The sequence below is a fragment of the Pseudorasbora parva genome, chromosome 9, assembly GCF_024679245.1.
Source record: "Pseudorasbora parva isolate DD20220531a chromosome 9, ASM2467924v1, whole genome shotgun sequence".
NCBI classification, from domain to species: Eukaryota; Metazoa; Chordata; class Actinopteri; order Cypriniformes; family Gobionidae; genus Pseudorasbora; species Pseudorasbora parva.
The window spans coordinates 2,294,045-2,316,791 of record NC_090180.1 but is presented as its reverse complement, the minus strand read 5'-3'; the positions used below and the strand labels follow the sequence as shown (position 1 = coordinate 2,316,791).

At 36.9% G+C, this 22,747-nt stretch overlaps 1 protein-coding gene and 1 long non-coding RNA gene across 5 annotated transcripts in view; one reads left to right on the top strand and one right to left on the bottom strand.

The window, feature by feature from the left end:
• astn1 (astrotactin 1) overlaps nt 1-22,747 on the top strand; it is a 423,229-nt gene that overhangs the window by 107,373 nt on the left and 293,109 nt on the right. Inside the window, exons 3-5 of one of the 3 annotated variants that reach the window (XM_067453477.1) lie at nt 1,177-1,570; nt 4,937-5,086; nt 22,589-22,738. In XM_067453477.1, coding sequence (XP_067309578.1) covers nt 1,177-1,570; nt 4,937-5,086; nt 22,589-22,738 — 694 coding nt within the window. The remainder of the gene's footprint in view (nt 1-1,176; nt 1,571-4,936; nt 5,087-22,588; nt 22,739-22,747) is intronic. The other 2 variants (XM_067453478.1, XM_067453479.1) reach the window with 2 other exon arrangements.
• LOC137089914 (uncharacterized) lies at nt 16,270-20,772 on the bottom strand. Of its 2 annotated transcripts, none has more exons than XR_010907796.1 (8): nt 19,798-20,772; nt 19,289-19,381; nt 19,105-19,214; nt 18,880-18,980; nt 18,353-18,445; nt 18,159-18,274; nt 17,929-18,023; nt 16,270-16,942 (listed from the first exon to the last, which is right to left on the bottom strand). It is a non-coding gene; the product is annotated as an uncharacterized lncRNA (long non-coding RNA). The 2 variants fall into 2 exon arrangements; XR_010907795.1 differs by having other exon boundaries at nt 20,493-20,772.

Genomic DNA, 22,747 nt, shown 5'->3' with positions numbered 1-22,747 from the left:
TAAAAACAAAACTCTGGTCGGGCCAATCACATTGTGTATAGAGTCGGTGGGCGGGGCTTAACATAATGACGGCCGAGTTGCGTTTGCGTGCTTCTAGTAAACACAGAAACTGGTGAACGGCGGTGGTCTGTCGAATCAGCTTTGACCGCGACTCTGGAAGACTTGGAGTTAAGCTTTTCTCTGAGAAAAGAACAAAGAACGGCACTGAAGTCATTCTTAAGAAGGGAAGATGTGTTCGGAGTTTAGCCGACCGGATACGACGAATGTTTAATCTATCAGCTCCGCTTCACCTTCGTTGCTCTGGTTGGTGTAGCGCTATCCTATCGCGTGCAGAGGGAGTTTGAAAGACAACCGTTTATCCCGCCCCTCAGATTGAGCCGTCAATGGTGAGTTTCCAGACCAAACATCTTGATGTGGGTCTGGCTTGTCAGGCAAGTCAAGTTAAACATTTTAGTCTGAAATTTTTTTTTTATGCTGTGCATTGTTGCAATGTGCTAAATAAATATTTGCATAATTTGTAATTTGTATTTATTATATTGTATTTATTGTAGTTAATTTGTAAATTGCAATTTATTATTTGAAACTTTAATATTAATTTATTGAATTGCAATGCCTTGATTTTTAGTAAAGTTAAACAGTCATAGTCATAAATGCAATGGAACTACTAATTGGCAATTTCTTTCGGTCTTTCGGCTTTCGGCCTTGGTTTCCTCTTTTTCGGTTTTCGGTTTCGGGCAAGAATGTTGATTTCGGTGCATCCCTAGTCGACTCCATATTAAACCCTACAGATTAAAAATGGGTTGTCATTAAAGTTCATGTACTTGTAAAGGCAGGCGTCCCAAAACTTTTGGCCACATAGTGTATTATACAATACAAAGCAGTATACATTATTAGTGGTGCAGTGCTGCAATTTATAATTTAAGGCCTTCAGTTTAAATTTCAGATTTATAATATCATGTCTCAGGTGTGTGAGGCAGTCATCATTCAGCTGACCTGAATCAGACAGATGAACATTATGCTTATTTTGAATGAGGTAATTTGGGAGAAAGCACGGTTCTTTTTCAATCTCAATAAAACCTTTGCTAGTTTCCATTATGAAATGCATTTTAACATATGCTAAGAATTGCAGCATCTTTTTACCCTTTATATTAATTTTCTTTCTTCTATTTTCTGCAGGGTGGGATGATCGCTCTTCTGTTGTCCATCCTGTGTTTGGTTTTGATCCTGTACACTCGTAGACGCTGGTGTAAACGTCGCCGGGTTCCTCAGCCGCAAAAGAGCGCTAGCGCTGAAGCAGCCAATGAGATTCACTACATCCCCTCGGTGCTGATGGGCGGACAGGCCCGGGAAAGTTTGAGAAACTCTCGCGGACAGGGCCACAATTCGAGCGGGACCCTCAGCATCCGCGAGACTCCAATCTTGGACGGATACGAGTATGATATCACAGACCTACGACACCATCTGCAGCGGGAGTGCATGAACGGAGGAGAGGACTTCACCAGTCAGGTGACACGCACACTCGACTCGCTTCAAGGGTGCAATGACAAAGCTGGCATGGACCTCACTCCAGGTGTGTGAGCGCATTACACACTGCACTGTATACATATGAAGATCTATATTCAACTGCAAGTTAAATGCATAGTTCAGTTGAATTAGGTTTTGAGTAAAAAAAAAAAAAAAAAAAATATATATATATATATATATATATATATATATATATATATATATATATATATATATTAGGGATGTCACAATACTCAATATAATATTGAACCGTTCGGTACAGCCCTGACGGTTCAATACGCGCTTGTAAATTGCGTTTTTTTTGGGTTTTGCATTTAATTAATTATTTCTATTTCTCTTCGTTTGAAATATTCCTCTACGGAAGAGGATTAGGGCCAAGCTAAAAAAAAAAAAAAAGAATCTCGAGATTAAAGTCTGCAAATTATGCAAGATTAAACTCGTTAAATTTCGAGAAAAAAAGTCGAGATACAATCTCGAGAATAAACTCATTAAATGTAGAGAATAAAGTCATTGTGTTTCGAGAAAAAACTCGTTATATTTCGAGAAAAAAGTCGAAATAAAATCTTGAGAATAAACTCATTAAATATTAAGAATAAAGTCGTTGTGTTTCGAGAAAAAATTCTTGATAAAATCTTGAGAATAAACTCAATAAACTCAACTAATCCTCTCAGTTTATTTGGCCTCTGTTTGAGTGTGCCTGTCTACGCGCTGATATGAGCAAATGTCCAGTCAGCGTTTTAAACATAGACAAGCCTTGCCGGTTAAACATTTCATTCGCGTTTTACATGCGCTGATCGCGCGCGCCTGTCAAACACAAATTACAGACATGGCCGACAGACAGCCTCCGCAGTTATTACAAATCACCAGAGGTCCCTATAATACTAACCCCGTGTGAACAGGGCTTAATATGCTGATTTGGTGGTCAAAAAACAACATTTTTAATATCAACATTGAAAATTGTTGTGCTGCAGAAGGCCCTATTTTAACGATCTGAGCGCATGGTCTGGTGCTCTTACGGCGTGTCCGAATGCACTTTTGCTAGTTTAATGATGAGATAAAAGGTTGGTGTGCTCGGCACATGGTCTAAAAGGGTCGTCCCTCGTCTCTTAATGAGTCATGGGTGTGTTTTGGGCGAAACGTGCAAAAGACCAATCAGAGTCTCATCTCCCTTTCCCTTTAAAAGCCAGTTGCGCTCGAGCCATGAGCATATTAGCTATTTACATGAGGAATCTAGACACTCTTAACCTGATGACTCCATTTAAATATGCGTGTGTATTACCACGATTGGTCAAATAAGGAGCCAATATCATTCGCCATTACTGCAAATAGGTAATTCTGATACACGACTGCCCATTATGACATGTAGGCTTTTTATCCTTATGTACACAATAATAACCTTTTACATTGTTATCCTTTTAATATTTAGCGTGTGTGTGCTGCTGCGCATCCCTGGTTGTTTAATAATAATAAAGAGTGTGTGTGTGTTGTGCTCCGCCTATAGGCTCTTATTACTAACACACTTTAACTAACACACAAATACTGCACTATTGACTTTAGAGCAGGTGTGTGTTGGTGGTTTTAATAATTTTGTAGTAACTATGATTTTTGTTAACATGACAAGTTAATAAAAATAGGATTTATTTGAAATATCAATCTTTTGTAACATTATAAATGGCACTTTTGATCAATTAAATCCATATTTGTTTAATAAAATAACTTCTTTCTTTCATCAAAACCACTGTACTGTCTGCAAACATATGTAGTGGTGTATTTATGCCACTAGATGCCAACATGAAATGAGCATCTTTTATACATAATAAATGTGAAGCATTGAATTGATTGTCTTATTATGCTTTATTAAAAACAATCATAAATGAATCATTCACACTGACTTAGTGAACTGAATCAGCCAATCCATTTAAAAGATCTGACTCCAAAAACTGCTTCTGTCATAAACTCGAATGAATGTGCCAAAGATAACTAGGGTGGATGTCACGATTTTTTTAAATTACATCACATTATGTCTTACATTTCAAGCTTTTTCTCACACAGCGATGGCTTTAGACAACTTAGAATGTATCACACAAACCATATAAACCACTTTTATAATTCTTCTTGAATGCCTCAGTGCCCATTCATTGTAGTTGCACGTAAAAGAGCAACCTGCACAGACTTCAGAAATGTCTTCTTTGTGCTGTAAGGAAGAAAGAAACGCATTTAGAATGACATGAGGGGGATTCAACTCGTCTATAATTTGAGTGACCTACGCTTTTAACATGCCCAGCAATATTTGTGCGATAAAATATTCAATGAACTTCACACAATAACCTTAATGATTTTAATAGCATGCCTTAATTATTCAGTAAATTAACTCTTAATTCAGTGTTTTGAAGCAGTGCCTAATTTCAGAGATGCATAAACAAATCAGAAACCAGGCTTTGAATGCATAAGTGAGCGCACATGATCAAAGCATGCTGAAGTTATTTAAAATGTGATGTAGCTGTAAAAAAAACATATTTCGAAATTCAATTTGTCATCTGAAAACCTTTGAATGTTTTTAAGTATATACGCAACGTTATACAAAATAATTTTTTTACATCTAGGAACCTGTGAGTGTTTAAATGGCATGTACTAAGCACACCATTCGCACATCGCTGGCCCTGGGAATATTTATTTCCCCTCGACGGCTCAAAAGTCAGCGGCAGAGCTCGCATTTTGGTTTGTGGCTGCAAGTGCAAGCTCCAGAAATTGGATAAAGCCTATATCAAAACAGCTGCAGAGAGGAAATCATTGTGACATGTTTATTTATTTATTTAGCTAAAGCTATTTTTCCCAAATAATATCAAAGTAATAACACTATAAATTCCAGCTAAATCCCATGGAACCCATTTAAGCTCTGTAATAGTCAAGAATAGATGCAAGTCACATGACCAGACCTGAGCGTGTGCCGGATTGGCTGTGTCCATTGAAATAGCCGCCCCTTATCAGATGTGAAATGATGTTGAAGTTTGCCTTGACGAGTAGCCCATTATAAATACCCCTAAAAAGCTTTGCAGGAGAGGGGCGATTTCATGCTGTCACAGTAATTTGCCTAATACAATGAAACCCTGCAGTGCCAGTTGTCTTTGTTGTGCAATTTACTCATTATAAAGGGGCCGACTAACTACAGGGGATGGCGATGTTGCGTAATGGTGAATGACGGAATGTCATATCCTCAATCGCTGGGCTGTAAAGGCTCTAAATTGCTTTCGTTGTAACATAACCCTGAAAATACTTCACATAGACCGCTTAGACTTGTCCTTTTGAATGACAAGCGTTTACATAAAGTGTCTCTGCATGCCTTCGGCGGACTGTTATTTGCTGCTCATTCGTCAGTCTCTCTTTATCCCTAATTGTAACCTTTTTTCAACAGGGAGTGATAGTACAAAACTGTCCCTAATGAGCAAGTACAAGGATAACATTATAGCCACCAGTCCTGTCAACAGCAATCACCAGCAAAACACTCTCCTCCCACACAACACCTCCACCAGCCAGCGCAAGCGTCTGTCCAGCAAAACGCACGGTGAGTCTGGGCTCGGGGGGAACCTCTTACTGTTTATTACTGTTTGTCATCCAGGGTTCGGTGTGTACTAACTTAGTTTTCTGCTAGCCGATTAGCCTGCTAACTCAGCCTGTATCCTACACTTATCCTAAGTCACTTAACCTACATATAATTGCAGCAATGTTTAGGGCAATTGCAGTTTGTTTAGAAAATTACAATAATGAAAATTAGCCCATGGTTTACTCACGCTCAAGCAATCCTAGGTGTGTATGATTTTCTTCTTTTGGATGAATACAATCAGAGTTATATTAAAAATGTCCTGGCTCTTTCAAACATTATAATGGCAGGGAAGGACTTCTGTTTTGAAGCCCATAAAACTGCATCCATATATCCATCCATCCATCCATCCATCCATCCATCCATCCATCATAAAATGCATCTATCATCATAAATGTGCATCCATCCATTCGTCATAAAAGTGCATCCAGCCATGGATGATGGATGCACTTTTATGATGGATAGATGCATTGTTATGAAATTTAAAACAGTCTTTTACTGCCATATCAAAGCTTGGAAGAGGCAGGACATTTTTAAAATAACTCTGATTGTGTTAGTCTGAAAGAAGAAAGTCATTTACACTTAGGATAGCCTGAGGGAGAGTAAATATATTTTGCATTTTTGGGTGAGCTAACCCTTTATTAACTGTTTTCTAATTAAAAGGTGCACTATGTAGTATTTTTGCAGTAAAATATCCAAAAACCACTAGGCCGGTGTTATATATTTTGTTCAGTTGAGTACCTACAATATCCCAAATTTTTCCAACTATTTGTAAATTGTGAGAAAATTGCTATTTTAACTGAGGACAGGAACGTTTCAGCATAGCGTCTGAGGGAGTCGCCTGTCAATCGCGTCATATCTGCGCTACCCTCGGTTTCGGGTTTTACTTGCCAGGAGCGCTTTACTCTTAGCAGTGTGAACAAGTGAACGCACGGAGTAACGTCATAACATCGTTTTAAACACACTTAAATATATCTAATATGATAAACAGAGCTGCTTTACCTCATAATCATAACCGGAAGAGCGGATCAGTGCAGGCGCCCGGCGATTGTGTCCCGTCCCGTCATAATAAAAGTCCCGGTGTTCGGGAGGCGTGTGTTTGTGTAACAATCGCTCCAGCAGCCGTGCTCAGCTCCTCAACACTCGGTCCTGCTCTGCTTCACTACAGTAACGTTAATAACCGCATCCATGAACATGATTTCTGGCCGAGTCCTATTTTCCACCGGCTGTGAGGTGAAGACCACATGTCCCAAGATGCTGCGCTCACACTTGGAGTCATCAAACTACGGATTTGTTTTGAATAGGCGCCCTCCAGTGGACGGAAAGTTGCATACTGCACCTTTAATATATTTTTAAATATAATTTATTCCTGTGATCAAAGCTGAATTTATCATCACTACCCCAGTCTTCATTGTCATATGATCCTTCAGAAATCACTCATATGAGGATCTGATGCTCAAGAAATGTATCCTATTATTAGCAAAGTTGAAAACAGCTGTGCTGTGTAATATTTTTTGTGCAAAATGTTATACATTTTATTCAGGATTCTTTAGTGAACAGACATTTCAGAAGAACATTTATTTGATATATTTATCATATATATTTTTTGTAAAATCTGTTACTGCAGATCAATTTAACGTCTTCTTGCTGAATAAAAGTACTAATTTTTTTCCAAAAAGACCTCAAAATAGCATATTTAATTTTTATTTCAAATAGTGAAAATAATATGTCTTTTCATTGGCATTAATCGAACGGTACAGAAAGCCATGATAAACCTGAGCTGTTGCACCCCGACTGAATGTCCCCATCCCTTCACACCGATCTCATTCCATCCACCGTCTGTGTGTAATCATAACCGCACACAAATATTCGTCTTCCACTCTCTTTGCTGTTCCTGTGATATTGGTTGGCGGTGGAGGTCTGTTGATATCTGCATGTGTTTAAGCCGCGTAGATTCTGCTCTCTCAGATGTGCTTTGGGCACGAATATCTGATGTCTAGTGAAGTGTTTTCCTTGAGTAAGAATATGATTTCCTAGCTGCACAAATATTTGACTCTCTGCTCATGTTTTAATGCTTCATTACCTCAGTCCAGCAGACGTACGGCCTCTCTCTGACCTTCAGACCAGCATTTGTTTTATACCCAATTCACTTGGATTTTCCATTTACTGCAGATGAATGTAAAGGTGCACTCAAGAATTCTGTCCTCATTAAAAAGCTTTACAGAACTGAATTATATATATATATATATATATATATATATATATATATATATATATATATATATATATATATATATTTAAATGTACACTCACATGAAGACTTCCATCAAATCAGTAGCCTAAAAAAAGTTGCTCGTACAGGAGCGAGTGGTCATGCTGAGATCACAATCAGTCAAATGCTACTCACTTTATCTTTCCCCCTAGCCTGACAAGCCAGACTCACATCAAGATGTTTGGTCTGGAAACTCACCATTGTCAGCTCAATCTGTGGGGCGGATAAACGGCTGTCTGTCAAACTCCCTCTGAACGCGATTGGATAGCGCTACAACCAACCAGAGCTATGCGAAGCGGAGCTCGTTGACAGATTAAACTTTTATCGTATCCGGTCTGCAAAACTCCGAACACATCTTCCCTTTTTAAGAATGACTTCAGTGCCGCTCTTTGTTCTTTTCTCAGAGAAAAGCTTAACTCCAAGTCTTCCAGAGCCGATTCAAAAGACCACTGTTCACAGGCTTCTTTGTTTTCAAGTAGCGTGCAACTCTGCCGTCATTATGTTAAGCCCCGCCCACCGACTCTATATATTTGTGACTAAATTACGTAAAAAACAAGTAAAGTGCTCCTTTAATAATCACTGAAGCTGTCGGTCAGTTCAGTGTGAGACTGTAAATAAACCTTTGATATGTATACTGTATATTGCAAAAGATATGCCATGGCAATAAACTCTCTGCATTTTAAAAGACTCAGAGAGCAACATTTGGCGCGATCCTTGTCTTATATTCCCGTCGTAGTAAAACTGAAAATGTCCGGGAAAATTAAGGCTGAAAAAGAGTGGGAACCCTGAAATTACAGCGCTTTCTGATCTCCAAAATACGAGATCCAGATGTATTTTTTCATATACTGATATTGCCCTGTTTATTTATTAGGCAATATCACAGTTCGGCAATATTTTTATTATTATTATTATTGCATGATTACAGACAAAGTGGCTCTGTTCCTTTGAAATGTCCTCTTTTTTCTTCTCTAATGAACACCATGACTGTTGAGATGAGCGAGCGAACACTAAAGCTGCTAAGGCTATGTTTAGACTCCGTTCACGTCGCCGGAGCAGAATGTGTGTGAGTGCTCAGATCCTCTCAAGTTCTTCTTCTTTTTCTCTCAATCACACCTGAATCTCTCACTTCATCTATTTATACTCCTCATTTTTCATCATACAAATTAGAACTGTTGCATTTGACGTTTTTCAGCTGTAGGTCAGCCGCACCGGCGTAGGTGTTTGTTCTTCACCTTTCCTCATTGTGAGAACATTCTGGTGACAATGTGATTCTAAGACCTTGCAAATGATTGAGTTCTAGCACCCTGAATGGCGGTACAAAATAACTTTTTGGCTGTAGGAGGCGTGTGCACCTGCACTGCATGCCGAGAAGCTGTCAGCGCTCCGTGTTGAATATTTAAACGAGCTCATCTTTTATTCCCCTCCACGGAGCTTTGCACCTTTGGCCCCTGCCTAATTGTGGAGGCTAGCGCACAATCCTCACCTGCTCTTTGAGGTTTACGGCTAATTCCTGTGAAGGTGCTTCTTTTGTTCTCATTTGTTACGAATACAAAAAGAGGCATTGCCGTGCCGGCATGTGTCATTTCGAAATGCTGTTAGCATTTAAAGTCTTAAATGCCAGGTGTTTCATCAGCTTTTTGTTCGATTTTCATTATATCATAAAGCTGAGCCATTTTTACTCTTGTACTCTTAAGGCATTTGGAAATAAATGAGTCGAACCCACTATTGCACGGTATTTAAGCACAAAGCATGCAGTGTATTAATCTGGCATTCAGTTTAACCAGGCATTGAAAAATACTGCAAACATGCCTTCCTACAATGTAAATTAGGCTCAATATTGCACTCTATTCACCGCTATTTACCTGTAAGCGATTAACAGTAAGTATAATTTTATTTAGGATAAATGTTTTTTGTGTGTTTTCTATTTTCTATTGATCATGGCAGATGTTATCAATGAACATTTGATGATATAACCATGTACTAAATGTGACCCTGGACCAGAAAACCAGTCATAAGGGTCACTTTTTTTTAAATTGAGATGAAAGCTGAATAAATAGTCTCTCCATTGATGTATGGTTTGTACGGATAGGGCAATAGTTGAAAATCTGGAATCTTCTGTAAAGTTGCCCAAATTAAGTCCTTAACAATGCCTATTACTACTTATAATATATTTTGTGATCTATTTATGGTAGAACATTTATAAAATATATTCATGGAACATGATCTTAATATCCTAATGATTTTGCCAAAAAATAACCATGGATAATGTTGACCCATACAATGGCTATTTCCTCAGATATATGTCCCATGCCTGTCCTGTCTTGTGTGCACATGTGGCTTTTGTTATGTCTAGCATGTGCTTCTGTCAATAGCTGTGTCTCATTTCGTTAAATTTCGAAGGCTGCGTCCTCCGGAGGACACGTCCTGTGTAGGATGCAGTATACGGAGCGTCCTCAATCAGAATTGAACGAGACGTCCTTCGTAGGACACACAGGCAGGAAGTATCACGTTGCTATGCCAACACGTTCAACCTCGTTGCGCTCTCACGCCAGTTATATGAATGAAAATTATTTATAACTTGAAAATGACTATGAAATGTTTCTTGTCTTGACAGCAATGTACTGTCCTAAATGTTTAAAAAAGTACTAAACAGTTGTAATCCTGTTTACCACAACTATCTGTTTGAGGTAATATAGCTTCAAAAACAAAAACTACTCACATTTAAACACCACATCTACGCTTGCATGTATATCTAACGGTGGTGCCGTTTTTTCATATAATATAAAAAAAAGATGGTTATTAACGCCGACGCAAAGAATTCTGGGTTATCTCCAGCCGTGAAGGCTACACCTCAAGCACACTCCGAATTCCTGTGAAAGAAGGACGCATTCGAAGGTCGCATTTGGAGAGTCCTACTCACTTTTTTGAAATGAGACGGCCTTATGACGTATGCAGCCATCAAATGCGACCTCCGGAGGACGCAGCCTTCCGAGATGAGACACAGCTATTGTCAGATCCCTCCCCTTGTTATCTGATTAGTGTTGATTTCTCCCACCTGTTCCCTCTTGATTTCTTCCCTTTATAAGCTCCTTGTGTTTGTCAGTCTGTGTTGGATCCTTGTTTCATGTCTGCGTCTCCCGTCCTCCCCGTGAATCTGTTTTGGTAAGTTTTGAGGTTTTGTTTTATATTCTAATGTGTTTTAGCCCCCTCGTGGGTGTTTGTTTTGTATTTGTTTTATTTTTTTCAATAAATTTTCATTTTCCTTGCCCTTGAGTCCTCGCCCCTTCTACCATTGTCTGTGACGTAACAATATACCCGTGAGACTTTTGTGCTCCAGGGTCACATTTGGGATGTTAAAGGTGGGGTCAGTGCTATCTGGTAACGGTTGTTGATATTTTAAATCACTAAAACAAACACGCCCCTACCCCTAAAAAGGGTCTCGCCCCTATTTTGATAGCTCCACCCACACATACGTAACCCAGGAGATGACTACGGCAGGATCTGTGTGTAACTAATCCAGGTCGAATATTCAATGAAAAAGTCACCCTTCCATCACAAAAACACAAACCGTTCTCATGAACAATTCGATAGTACACGAGCAAGACAGTCCAGCTAACGACATATTACAATTATGACCAGATTAGAGTTATAGCGATCACAAAACACAAACCGTTCTCATAAACAATTTGATAGAACACGAGCCGACAGTCCAGCTGACGACATATTACAATTATGACCAGATTATAGCAATCACAAAACACAAACCGTTCTCATGAACAACTCGAAAGTTAGTAGGCTATACAAGCTCGATTGTCCAGCTAACAACATATATTACAATTATGACCAGATGGGTAATATAGATGAAAAGAGGAAACAAACATACCGGTATATTAGGAGTATAGTATCTTACCTGTCAGACACATTTTATGAGCTGACGCCTGAAACACTGAGGAGATCTAGATGCTCCATATGGTGTGGAAATGAACAGGTCTTTATCATCGCTGAAGTGAGCCACAATATAATCGCAAATGGACAAACAAGCGAACATGACACACGAGCATAGTCAAGCAAAAGCAGCATATATTAGTTCTTTCTCGGCTAATGTCCGTCCTGTGTGATTCGTGTGTTTTGAATAATGACGTGCACTGAGCCTCTCTTCTCACCGTAGACACGCCCCTTACCTGCTGATTGGCTACAAGTTTGTTATCCCACTCGGCCCGAGTCCTTTTTCTAAAACGCTTTTGAAATGACACTTACCCCACCTTTAAATCAATGCAGACAGTGCATGCAACTTAAAACGGTAATTGGTAATTCTTAGTGAATTCTTTCAAAAATGCTTACTGTAAAATCATTTTGACAGTGTGCATGCTTTTAGAAGACATATTGAGGACAACTGTAGCCATTGAAAAAAAAAAATTTACCAATATAGACTAGCACTTAACTATCCAATTACATTTTCTGTTTGTTTGTCAAAAAAAAACACGTTTGTGTACTGTGCTAATTAACTGAGACTTCTTACAGCTCTTGCAGGTTGTTGGCCTCGTTTGTTTCATTGCTTCTATTGCTCTCCCCTTTTTGTAAGGATACAAGCGTCTGCTAAATGATTTAATGTAAATGTAACTGGTTTTCGTACGTTTTCCTCCTCCTTTACAGTGTGTATCGTTGCGGGGATCACTGTATTGCGATGGTCTTATTTTCAGATCTCTTTCTAGATTTGTGATTTCACTGCAGGGCCAAACAACCCTTGCTGTTCTTGTGACCCGCCTGCATGTTGTTTGCATCACAGCTTTGAATATTTCATGTGTTGCTTTATGGTGGGATGAAATGATATTGCCAAAATGAGCATTGTGCAGATCATTCCGTACAGATGGCTCATCTATAAATGATAATTATTTGATTCTCTTTTGCACCAGCAGAGATGTTGTTAACGGATAGCCACACTGTTGTGTGGATACGGAGTAACTCAAACATTATTTCACATCATTGCGAGGCAGTCTAATCTACGGGTCAGTGCGCTCATGCATCTCTTCCTCTCACGCTGCATAATGAAAGCGTTTGTCTAGCTCTGACGGGTAAATTGTGTCTTTTGTGCAAGGGGAAAAAAGAGCCCACGGAGGCGTGCATCTTATCTCAGTCACACTCCTAACCTCCTGTTCATTACTTATATTTACTCAATACTCTTCTGAGAGGAGAAGCACATCTCTCAGAACGATGATTACTGTATGGGTTCCGGCTTATTCTCTGTATGTCACGTTGGTGTGCGCTGTGTGTATGTGATGTATGTTTGTAATTATCCAGTTTCTAATGTGTTTTTCATGTATTTGAATGCTTTGCGGACATTAATGTCAAAATGCTATTATATGATCATATGATGTGAATATCTGTTGTATTCAGACTTGTGCTTATCTGTGTATCATTCATTACATTATTTCATTAACTAGGGGTGTAACGGTACACACAATTAACGGTATGTATGTATATTTTAACAGTATCCTCAAATTAGTTCAATTATAACAAAACATTTCTTTAATATAATGCTGTGAACAATAGGGAGTCCTTACTCACACATCACTATAATATTAAAGGACAGAGCCCAAACTATTAGCCTTAATTCAGCTGATATTCATGTTTAGATATAATAATCAACACTCAAATAACACATTGTGTGCAAACATGTAAACCTCACATCAGGCAGTTTTTGCATTAACTTCTAAATCTAATTATAAAATTATGTTTTTACTAGAATTCGTTGTTGAGATGTAATCATTTACACACAGTGGCTGTCATTTTCACGACTGATTTATTTAAACACACATTAATAATCCAGACATCAGGTTCAGTAGAATATAATGAATATATAGGCTAATATAGTGAATATATAGGCTAATATAGTGAATATATAGGCTAATATAGTGAATATATAGGCTAATATAGTGAATATATAGGCTAATATAGTGAATATATAGGCTAATATAGTGAATATATAGGCTAATATAGTGAATATATAGGCTAATATAGTGAATATATAGGCTAATGTAGTGAATATATAGGCTAATATAATGGATATATAGGCTAATATAGTGAATATATAGGCTAATATAGTGAATATATAGGCTAATATAGTGAATATATAGGCTAATATAGTGAATATATAGGCTAATATAGTGAATATATAGGCTAATATAGTGAATATATAGGCTAATATAGTGAATATATAGGCTAATATAGTGAATATATAGGCTAATATAGTGAATATATAGGCTAATATAGTGAATATATAGGCTAATATAGTGAATATATAGGCTAATATAGTGAATATATAGGCTAATATAGTGAATATATAGGCTAATGTAGTGAATATATAGGCTAATATAATGGATATATAGGCTAATATAGTGAATATATAGGCTAATATAGTGAATATATAGGCTAATAGGCTACGTGGGGGAGAGGACGCTGGCGTTGTCTGTTCGCCGTTTCTCCACCCACAACAAATCATGTTAATGTACTATTAGATTTACATTTTATTTTATTTCCTTATGTTTGTGACTAGTCTAACAGTCAGAGCTACAATTGGGACTGTTGCTGGCAGCCACTGAGAACTCGTTGTTCGTCGTTTCGCCGTTTTCAACCGCTTCTCTAATGTTTACGTTTGAATTGCTGCGGTTGGTTTCTGGTTTGGAGGACATTTGATGTTTCTCGCCGCGGGTGCTCACTGGTGGTCTCCCTTGGGCTTAAGCTGCATGGTGGCTGAAGTTTGCACCGGGCTAGCGTCATCCGGGCTCTCGTCGTCGGCGTCCGGCATGATGTTGGGATGTTCTGCTTCTCGGCTGCGCCGCTGTTCCGTCCTGCATTGCGACCGTGGAGCGACATCTGCGCCGGCCCCGGTGTGTCCACAGAAGTGCCCGGAGGAATGTTCTGCCTCCTGCATGGTGCTGCGGCGATCCCCATCGTTTGAATCATCATGAAGAAGACCCATCATCTGGTCTTCAGCTGTCGTGCCTCAGCGATGTCATCAGGACACACCGCTGGGAGAAATTTTAAACATGAAGTGGACCACAGTGTGCTGCGGAGCTAACAGAGACTTCCACCATCAGCTGTTTTCTGTTCACCATCAGCTCTGTTTCTGTTCACCATCAGCTCTGTTTCTGTTCACCATCAGCTCTGTTTCTGTTCTGTTTTCTGTGTTGGTTGATTGTTTGTAGTATTCTGTATTTTTACTTGTTATTCATTTTTTGTGTTACCCCCCTTTGTTGCACTTTGAGATTCTTCGGAATGAAAAGTGCATTATAAATAAAATCTATTATTATTATTATTATTATTAATAGAGTGAATATATAGGCTAATATAGTGAATATATAGGCTAATAGAGTGAATATATAGGCTAATATAGTGAATATATAGTGAATATATAGGCTAATATAGTGAATATATAGGCTAATAGAGTGAATATATAGGCTAATATAGTGAATATATAGTGAATATATAGGCTAATATAGTGAATATATAGGCTAATAGAGTGAATATATAGGCTAATATAGTGAATATATAGACTAATATAGTGAATATATAGGCTAATATAGTGAATATATAGTGAATATATAGGCTAATATAGTGAATATATAGGCTAATAGAGTGAATATATAGGCTAATATAATAAATATATAGGATAATATAGTGAATATATAGGCTAATATAGTGAATATATAGGCTAATATAGTGAATATATAGGCTAATATAGTGAATATATAGGCTAATATAGTGAATATATAGGCTAATATAATGAATATATAGGCTAATATAGTGAATATATAGGCTAATATAGTGAATATATAGGCTAATATAGTGAATATATAGGCTAATATAGTGAATATATAGGCTAATATAGTGAATATATAGGCTAATATAGTGAATATATAGGCTAATATAGTGAATATATAGGCTAATAGAGTGAATATATAGGCTAATATAGTGAATATATAGTGAATATATAGGCTAATATAGTGAATATATAGGCTAATAGAGTGAATATATAGGCTAATATAGTGAATATATAGACTAATATAGTGAATATATAGGCTAATATAGTGAATATATAGTGAATATATAGGCTAATATAGTGAATATATAGGCTAATAGAGTGAATATATAGGCTAATATAATAAATATATAGGATAATATAGTGAATATATAGGCTAATATAGTGAATATATAGGCTAATATAGTGAATATATAGGCTAATATAGTGAATATATAGGCTAATATAGTGAATATATAGGCTAATATAGTGAATATATAGGCTAATATAATGAATATATAGGCTAATATAATGAATATATAGGCTAATATAGTGAATATATAGGCTAATATAGTGAATATATAGGCTAATATAGTGAATATATAGGCTAATATAGTGAATATATAGGCTAATATAGTGAATATATAGGCTAATATAGTGAATATATAGGCTAATATAGTGAATATATAGGCTAATATAGTGAATATATAGGCTAATATAATGAATATATAGGCTAATACACTGTAAAAAAAAAAAAGTTGAGTTAACTTAAAAAAATAAAGCAACCAGCTGCAAAGCATTTTTGAGTTTACTCAACTTCAGTGGTTGAAGTTATGCCAAATCATTTTTGAAAGTTCACTAAACTTATTTGATTAAGTTAATTATACTTTACTCAGTAAGTCCATCTAACTACCAGTCCAACTCAAAGAAACAAGTTAGCCCAACTTCAGAGGTCTTGAAGTTCAGTAAACTCAAAAATGCTTTGCAGCTGGTTGCTTTATTTTTTTAAGTTAACTCAACTTTGTACTTTTTGTAAGTTGGTTCAACTTTAAAACCAAAAAGTTGGTTCAACTTTTTCAACTTACCAGTCCAACTCAAAGAAACAAGTTAGCACAACTTCAGAGGTCTTGGAGTTCAGTAAACTCAAAAATGCTTTGCAGCTGGTTGCTTTATTTTTTTAAGTTAACTCAACGTTGTACTTTTTGTAAGTTGGTTCAACTTTCTTCAAATATCTAACCCAGATACTTGTGTACCCACCACATTAAGAATCCAAATACAGCCAGAACAAACCACACTGAAAATACAACACAATACAAAATACATTGCCATCATTACAGAAAATTTTTATTGACAATTCTGCAAAACAGCATTTTCTGTCTCCAATAGGTACATTAGAAGGTGATGAACTTCTACTCCACTCTTCAATATTTATAAACAAAAAAAGATTATGCACTAAATTAGAGTACAAACTGAAATAAATAAATAAATGCTCAACCTTATAATTATCCATAAAGACTGCAGCAATTTTTTTAAGGACCAGACTCTTGCTGAGCACTGGGGGTCAAGAACATTATACACTTTTGAAAAAAATATTTAGTAACAATTGCAGCAAAGGTATTGCACATTACCTGGTCCAATCTGCTCTTAGTACTACAGAGGGGCACCTTATATTTGGGTTTGAGTGGATGGTGGCATCATTTTCAAAGATGGTTAAGATCCTCATCTTCTCCCTTTATCCTGGCTCTATGTCCTGCAATAGAAATAAGCATAAAATTAGGGATTTTCCAGTGGACCACAGTGTGTTCAGTGTGTTCCTAAACATGCTCATGTAACTTTATTTGAAAAGTAAAGGTGGCCCTGATTATAAAGGGTTAGTTCCTCACAAAAATGAAAATTAGACCATGATTTAATCACCCTCAAGCCATCCTAGGTGTATATAACTTTCTTTGTGTCAGAGTTATATCAGAGTTATATATTAAAAAGCGCATTTTTACCTACCCATCCATCAGCTATTCTATCCATCATATAACTGCCCCACACACAAGCGTATGTTGACTTGCATACCGTTGGAAGCTAGATATTTTAGTCTATACAGTTTTAAGTATGAATATTTTTCTTACACAAACACGCTACTTCGCTTGAATGAATGAATGAATGATACACTTTTATGATGGATAGATGCACTTTTATGGACTTCAAAACAGAAACCACCATTCAATGCCATTATAAAGCTTTGAAGAGCCATGATATTTTTTATTTAACTCTGCGTATATGAAGAATGTCCAATACACCTAGAATGACTTCAGGGTGAACAAACCATGGGCTAATTTTCATTTTTAGTTGAACTAACCTTTTAAGCTTGTTCAAATTCAGCCATTGAACTAAAACTGATAAACATAATATATTTCCCAAGCCCAAACACTGCCACACCTGAACCTGTGCTGTTAGAAGCCATTTCAGCATTGATGTAATTACAATGCTGATTCAACAACAACTTGTTGAATTTGTGCTCTCAGATGAAATCAAACTGATCACTGAGAAAGATTCAAATATGATTTTTCAATTTAGTATTTTTTACCATGACTTTGTACCCTGCTTTCGTCTCTTTACTCTGCCTTTTGGCTGACAGAGAGCAAATGATAAGTTTGTATACCTAAAAGGACCTGATAAACAGGTGAACAGGTGAAGTATTTCAGGCATGAGTGTATATGCTGATGATGACACACATCATCTTACCAGGCAAGTCTTCAGGATGTTTCCAAACTTTTCTCTTATAAACAAAGGTCCCTCTGAAAGTTGTGGCCTTTCTTTGAGCAAGTACAATGGAGTGACTGAAAAACAGAAAAAACAAATATGGAACAAGTTATATCCAAGTTATATCCTAAGAGAGGCATGGGACTTAGCTTGACAGAGAGATGACACCATTCAACCTTTAATCAAACATATATCACATGCTAAACAATTACCTGATGTTCATGTTGGTCTAGTAAGAACTTCATCTCATCTCCATTCTCTGTACAACTAGATGTGTGTTCATCCAATGAAGGGAAAAGGTGCTCTCCTGTAATACTCAGCACAGACCCTGAAAAAAACAAAAACATTGTTATAACAGTAAAAATGAAGTGTACACTTCATTTAGATCTAAAAATAATAAACTCACCTGATCTTTCAAAAAGTCACATTTTTTGCACATCTGCCAGATTTTTGTCAATGCATCACTGATGTTTGATGTTGGTGCTTTTTTTCTTTTTTTCTAAACAGGACAAATACAAAAACAAACACAAAAGCAGTTACAGTGTGTTAATTTATCATGTAGCATTACAGAAATGGAATAATACAATGTGAAAACAACCCAATGCATAGTCTTCACTGTATTAATTAAATATAAATGTATTTATAAAGATACAAAAGAGCATTAAGTGATTTTGTCTTGTTGTTTGAGTAACAACAAGACAGCAGGTACATAGATTGCTGTCCCCTTAAGAGCTAAGGCACATATCTAATACATCCTACTAAAAAACCTTGGATTCACTAAATTATTTATGTTCACTTAAGACATAACCTACTGTGTTTACGGTAATGCTACCCACTGTGAGCTTTTTGACAAAATAGACCTGATAAACAGGTGAACAGGTGAAGTATTTCAGGCATGAGTGTATATGCTGATGATGACACACATCATCTTACCAGGCAAGTCTTCAGGATGTTTCCAAAATTTTCTCTCATAAACAAAGGTCCCTCTGAAAGTTGTGGCCTTTCTTTGAGCAAGTACAATAGAGTGTATGTGACTGAAAGACAGAAAAAACAAATATGGAACAAGTTATATCCAAAGAGAGGCATGGGACTTAGCTTGACAGAGCGATGACACCATTCAACCTTTAATCAAACATATATCACATGCTAAACAATTACCTGATGTTCAAGTTGTAAGAACTTCATCTCATCTCCATTCTCTGTACAACTAGATGTGTGTTCATCCAACGAAGGGAAAAGGTGCTCTCCTGTAATACTCAGCACAGACCCTGAAAAAAAAACTTTGTTAAAACAGTAAAAATTAAGTGTACACTTCATTTAGATCTAAAAATAATAAACTCACCTGATCTTTCAAAAGGTCACATTTTTTGCACATCTGCCAGATTTTTGTCAATGCATCACTGATGTTTGATGTTGGTGCTTTTTCTTTTCTTTTCTAAACAGGACAAATACAAAAACAAACGCAAAAGCAGTTACAGTATGTTAATTTATCATGTAGCATTACAGAAATGGAATAATAAAAAGATATTACAACCCAATGCAGTCTTCACTGTATTAATTAAATATAAATGTATTTATAAAGATACAAAAGAGCATTAAGTGATGTTGTCTTGTTGTTTGAGTAACAATATATACACAAGACGGCAGGTACTTAGATTGCTTTCACTTTAAGAGCTAAAGCACATATCAAATACATCCTACTAAAACATCTTGGATTCACTAAATTATTTATGTTCAATTAAGACATAACCTACTGTGTTTAAGGTAATGCTACCCACTGTGAGCTTTTTGACAAAATTGGGTATATGTTTCACTATCAAATTGCAATAAACACAAAAGATTAGCACTTACATGCTGTCTTTAACATTTTTAACATCATGCACGTCCTTCTTATTCTTTTCTCGTTCAAGCATGTTTCCTCACACTTGTCTAAGTTGTCAATAACGTTGAAGCTGTAACTTTTGGCGCGCGTTAATCAAAACAAAACGGTGTGCATGCGTCTTGCGGAAGAACATTGTAGTCGGAGCTACTTCTCTCTGTTTATGTCTATGAGGACGAGTCACGCCGAAAGTATTGTGCTACTCCGCATCGACGCCGACTGAGCTAAAATAGTCCCAAAATAAACATGTATTATAGGTGTAGCGTAATGATTCAAAATAAGACAAAAACACGGTTTAAAAAATGGATTCATAAAGTACTTGCTCATTGTATCTATTTCGTCAATTTTGAACATAAAAAAAGTTTATTACAAAGTGAAGCTTTAAATAGACGTTACTGTGCTACGTGTACAATCTCTAGCAAAATAGGCCTACATTTTATATAGTCTCCATTAAAATATAGTCCATCCAGCCATACTCTGACTGTATATGTTGATATATACCTTCAAATGTTAACAGATTGCTAACAGGATCACCGAACATAACAGATAACAAACAAGATAACTAATCACCACATGCTTTAGTATGAGTTTAGTCTTTTAACATTTAACAAACAAGGTGTGCCATATATGTAGCTTAAATTATTCATAAAGCTTAAAGAAAACTTACCTCAACCAGATGAAATCCAGTCCCTTCCAAAGCGTGGTTGAAGGAGGAAACCCCGTGCAAGATACAGCGCTGACATTCTGCGCATGCGCGATGACGGGAAGTTATGAATAAATTAAAACATTACGTTTTCTCAACTTACTTGTTTGTGTTCAGTGGACGACATATTAGTAAACTTGCAGTGAAATCGTCCTTATAAGTAAACTCAACATTGTGGTCAAAAATTTGTCCACTCAACTTAAAATCTGAAACTGAGTCAACAATTTGCAAGTTGGATTTTTTACAGTGTATAGTGAATATATAGGCTAATATAGTGAATATATAGGCTAATATAGTGAATATATAGGCTAATATAGTGAATATATAGGCTAATATAGGTCATATATTCAGGGAAAGAGTTGATTCCTCTAGTGAACTCACAGCTGTGGACACTGAAGGACTTCTGAGGTAAATGTGATGCTACAGGTCATTGTTCTCAAGCTGTTTTATTGACGTCTGTCCGCCGTTGAAACACTGATTGAGCGATTACACCACATATGATGCGTTTCAGTGAGTTGTGACGTATCCTCAACACACCTTCAGATGTTCATTCATGTTTATTCTCTGACTATGACGAGATGATCGCGCTCACTCGCATATACAGTGATCAGTCACGCCACATTAAAGAGCGGCAAAACTGCATTCATCGTTTGAGTTTCGAACGTTTAATATGTTCGTGTGGGAACTCAGATTGAAGTATGATCCGTGTGTAAAACAAGCCGACTGTTAGCTGTTAAAGATTGCATTCGGTACCATTCGCTACACACATGCACCATACCAGAAGTCCTGTACCGAAACGGTTCAGTGCGATTTCTTTGTACCTTTACACCCCTATCATTAACTCTTTAGTATAGTACAGTGATATCTTACATGTTACTTAAATAGCAAACACTTTTTCATTTGGTTTTTCTGCATTATATGTACAAAAAATAAAAATAATAAAATTGTTTTCCAGTTTGATATTTCTAATGAATCTGTTGTCGGGGGTGGCTTTGTATAATTACTTGCTGTATTAATCAATAATTCTAGATAAGTAACAAAAGGATTGGCAATTAGACAAAAAATCATCCTATTGTCATGCTGTCACATTGGTTTAATTTCAAGCCCTCAGAATGACATTGTGTTTGGAAATGTTGTTGTATGTCTATTATTTTCCTTCTAAACTGACTTTGAAATAATCTAATATTTAATTGCATAGGCAGTCAACAATTAATGTTGACATTGTTTGTTTTTGGGACCAGCATAATTTCTGTGTAATTTGTTTATGGTTATTTTACACACAAATAACGAGAAGGTTTGTCTGGATACTTGACAGTGGGCCTACATACTTAAAGCGTTAGTTCACCCAAAAAATGAAAATTCGGTCATTAATTACTTACCCTAATGTGGTTGGCCAGCCGTCAGACCTCCGCTCATCTTCACACACAGATGAAGATATTAGTGTTGAAATCCGATGGCTCAGAAAGGCCTTCATTGACACCAATGTCATTTCCTCTCTCAAGACCCATAAAGGCACTAAAGACGTCGTTACAAAGCCCATCTCACTACAGCGGCTCTACAATCATTGATGAAGAGGCCAGAATAGTTTTTGTACGCAAAAAAACAACAACTAAATAACGACTTATATATGGATAGCCCGAATTCAAAACAAAGCTTTGAAAGTTATGAATCAGTGAATCGATTCATGATTCGGATCGTCAAAGATCACGTGATTTCAGCAGTTTGGCTGTTTGACCCTCAATCCGAATCATTAATCGATTCACTGATCCATAATGTTCAAATTTGTTTTGAAATGAGCCCATCACTATATAAGTCGTTATTTAGTTGTTTTTTGCGTACAAAAACTATTCTGGCCTGATGATTGTAGAGCCGCTGTAGTGAGATGGGCTTTGTATCGACGTCTTTAGTGCCTTTATGGGTCTTGAGAGAGGAAATGACATTGGTGTCAATGAAGGCCTTTCTGAGCCATCGGATTTCAATTCATTTTTGGGTGAACTAACCCTTTAAAAAAGCTGGTTTGATGAATGAGTTGATGGATGGTTTTTGTGTGAATTCTACAGCGGGTTCAACTTTCCTGAACCCGGATGGGGACTCTGGAACGGAGGCGGACAGTGAGCCGCAGTTGACCTTCTACACCGACCCAAACCGCAGCCGGCGTCGCAGTCGAGGTATGAGAAACGGTAACGTCAACACGGCGTGGGGCTCTGGGGGTAAGGAGG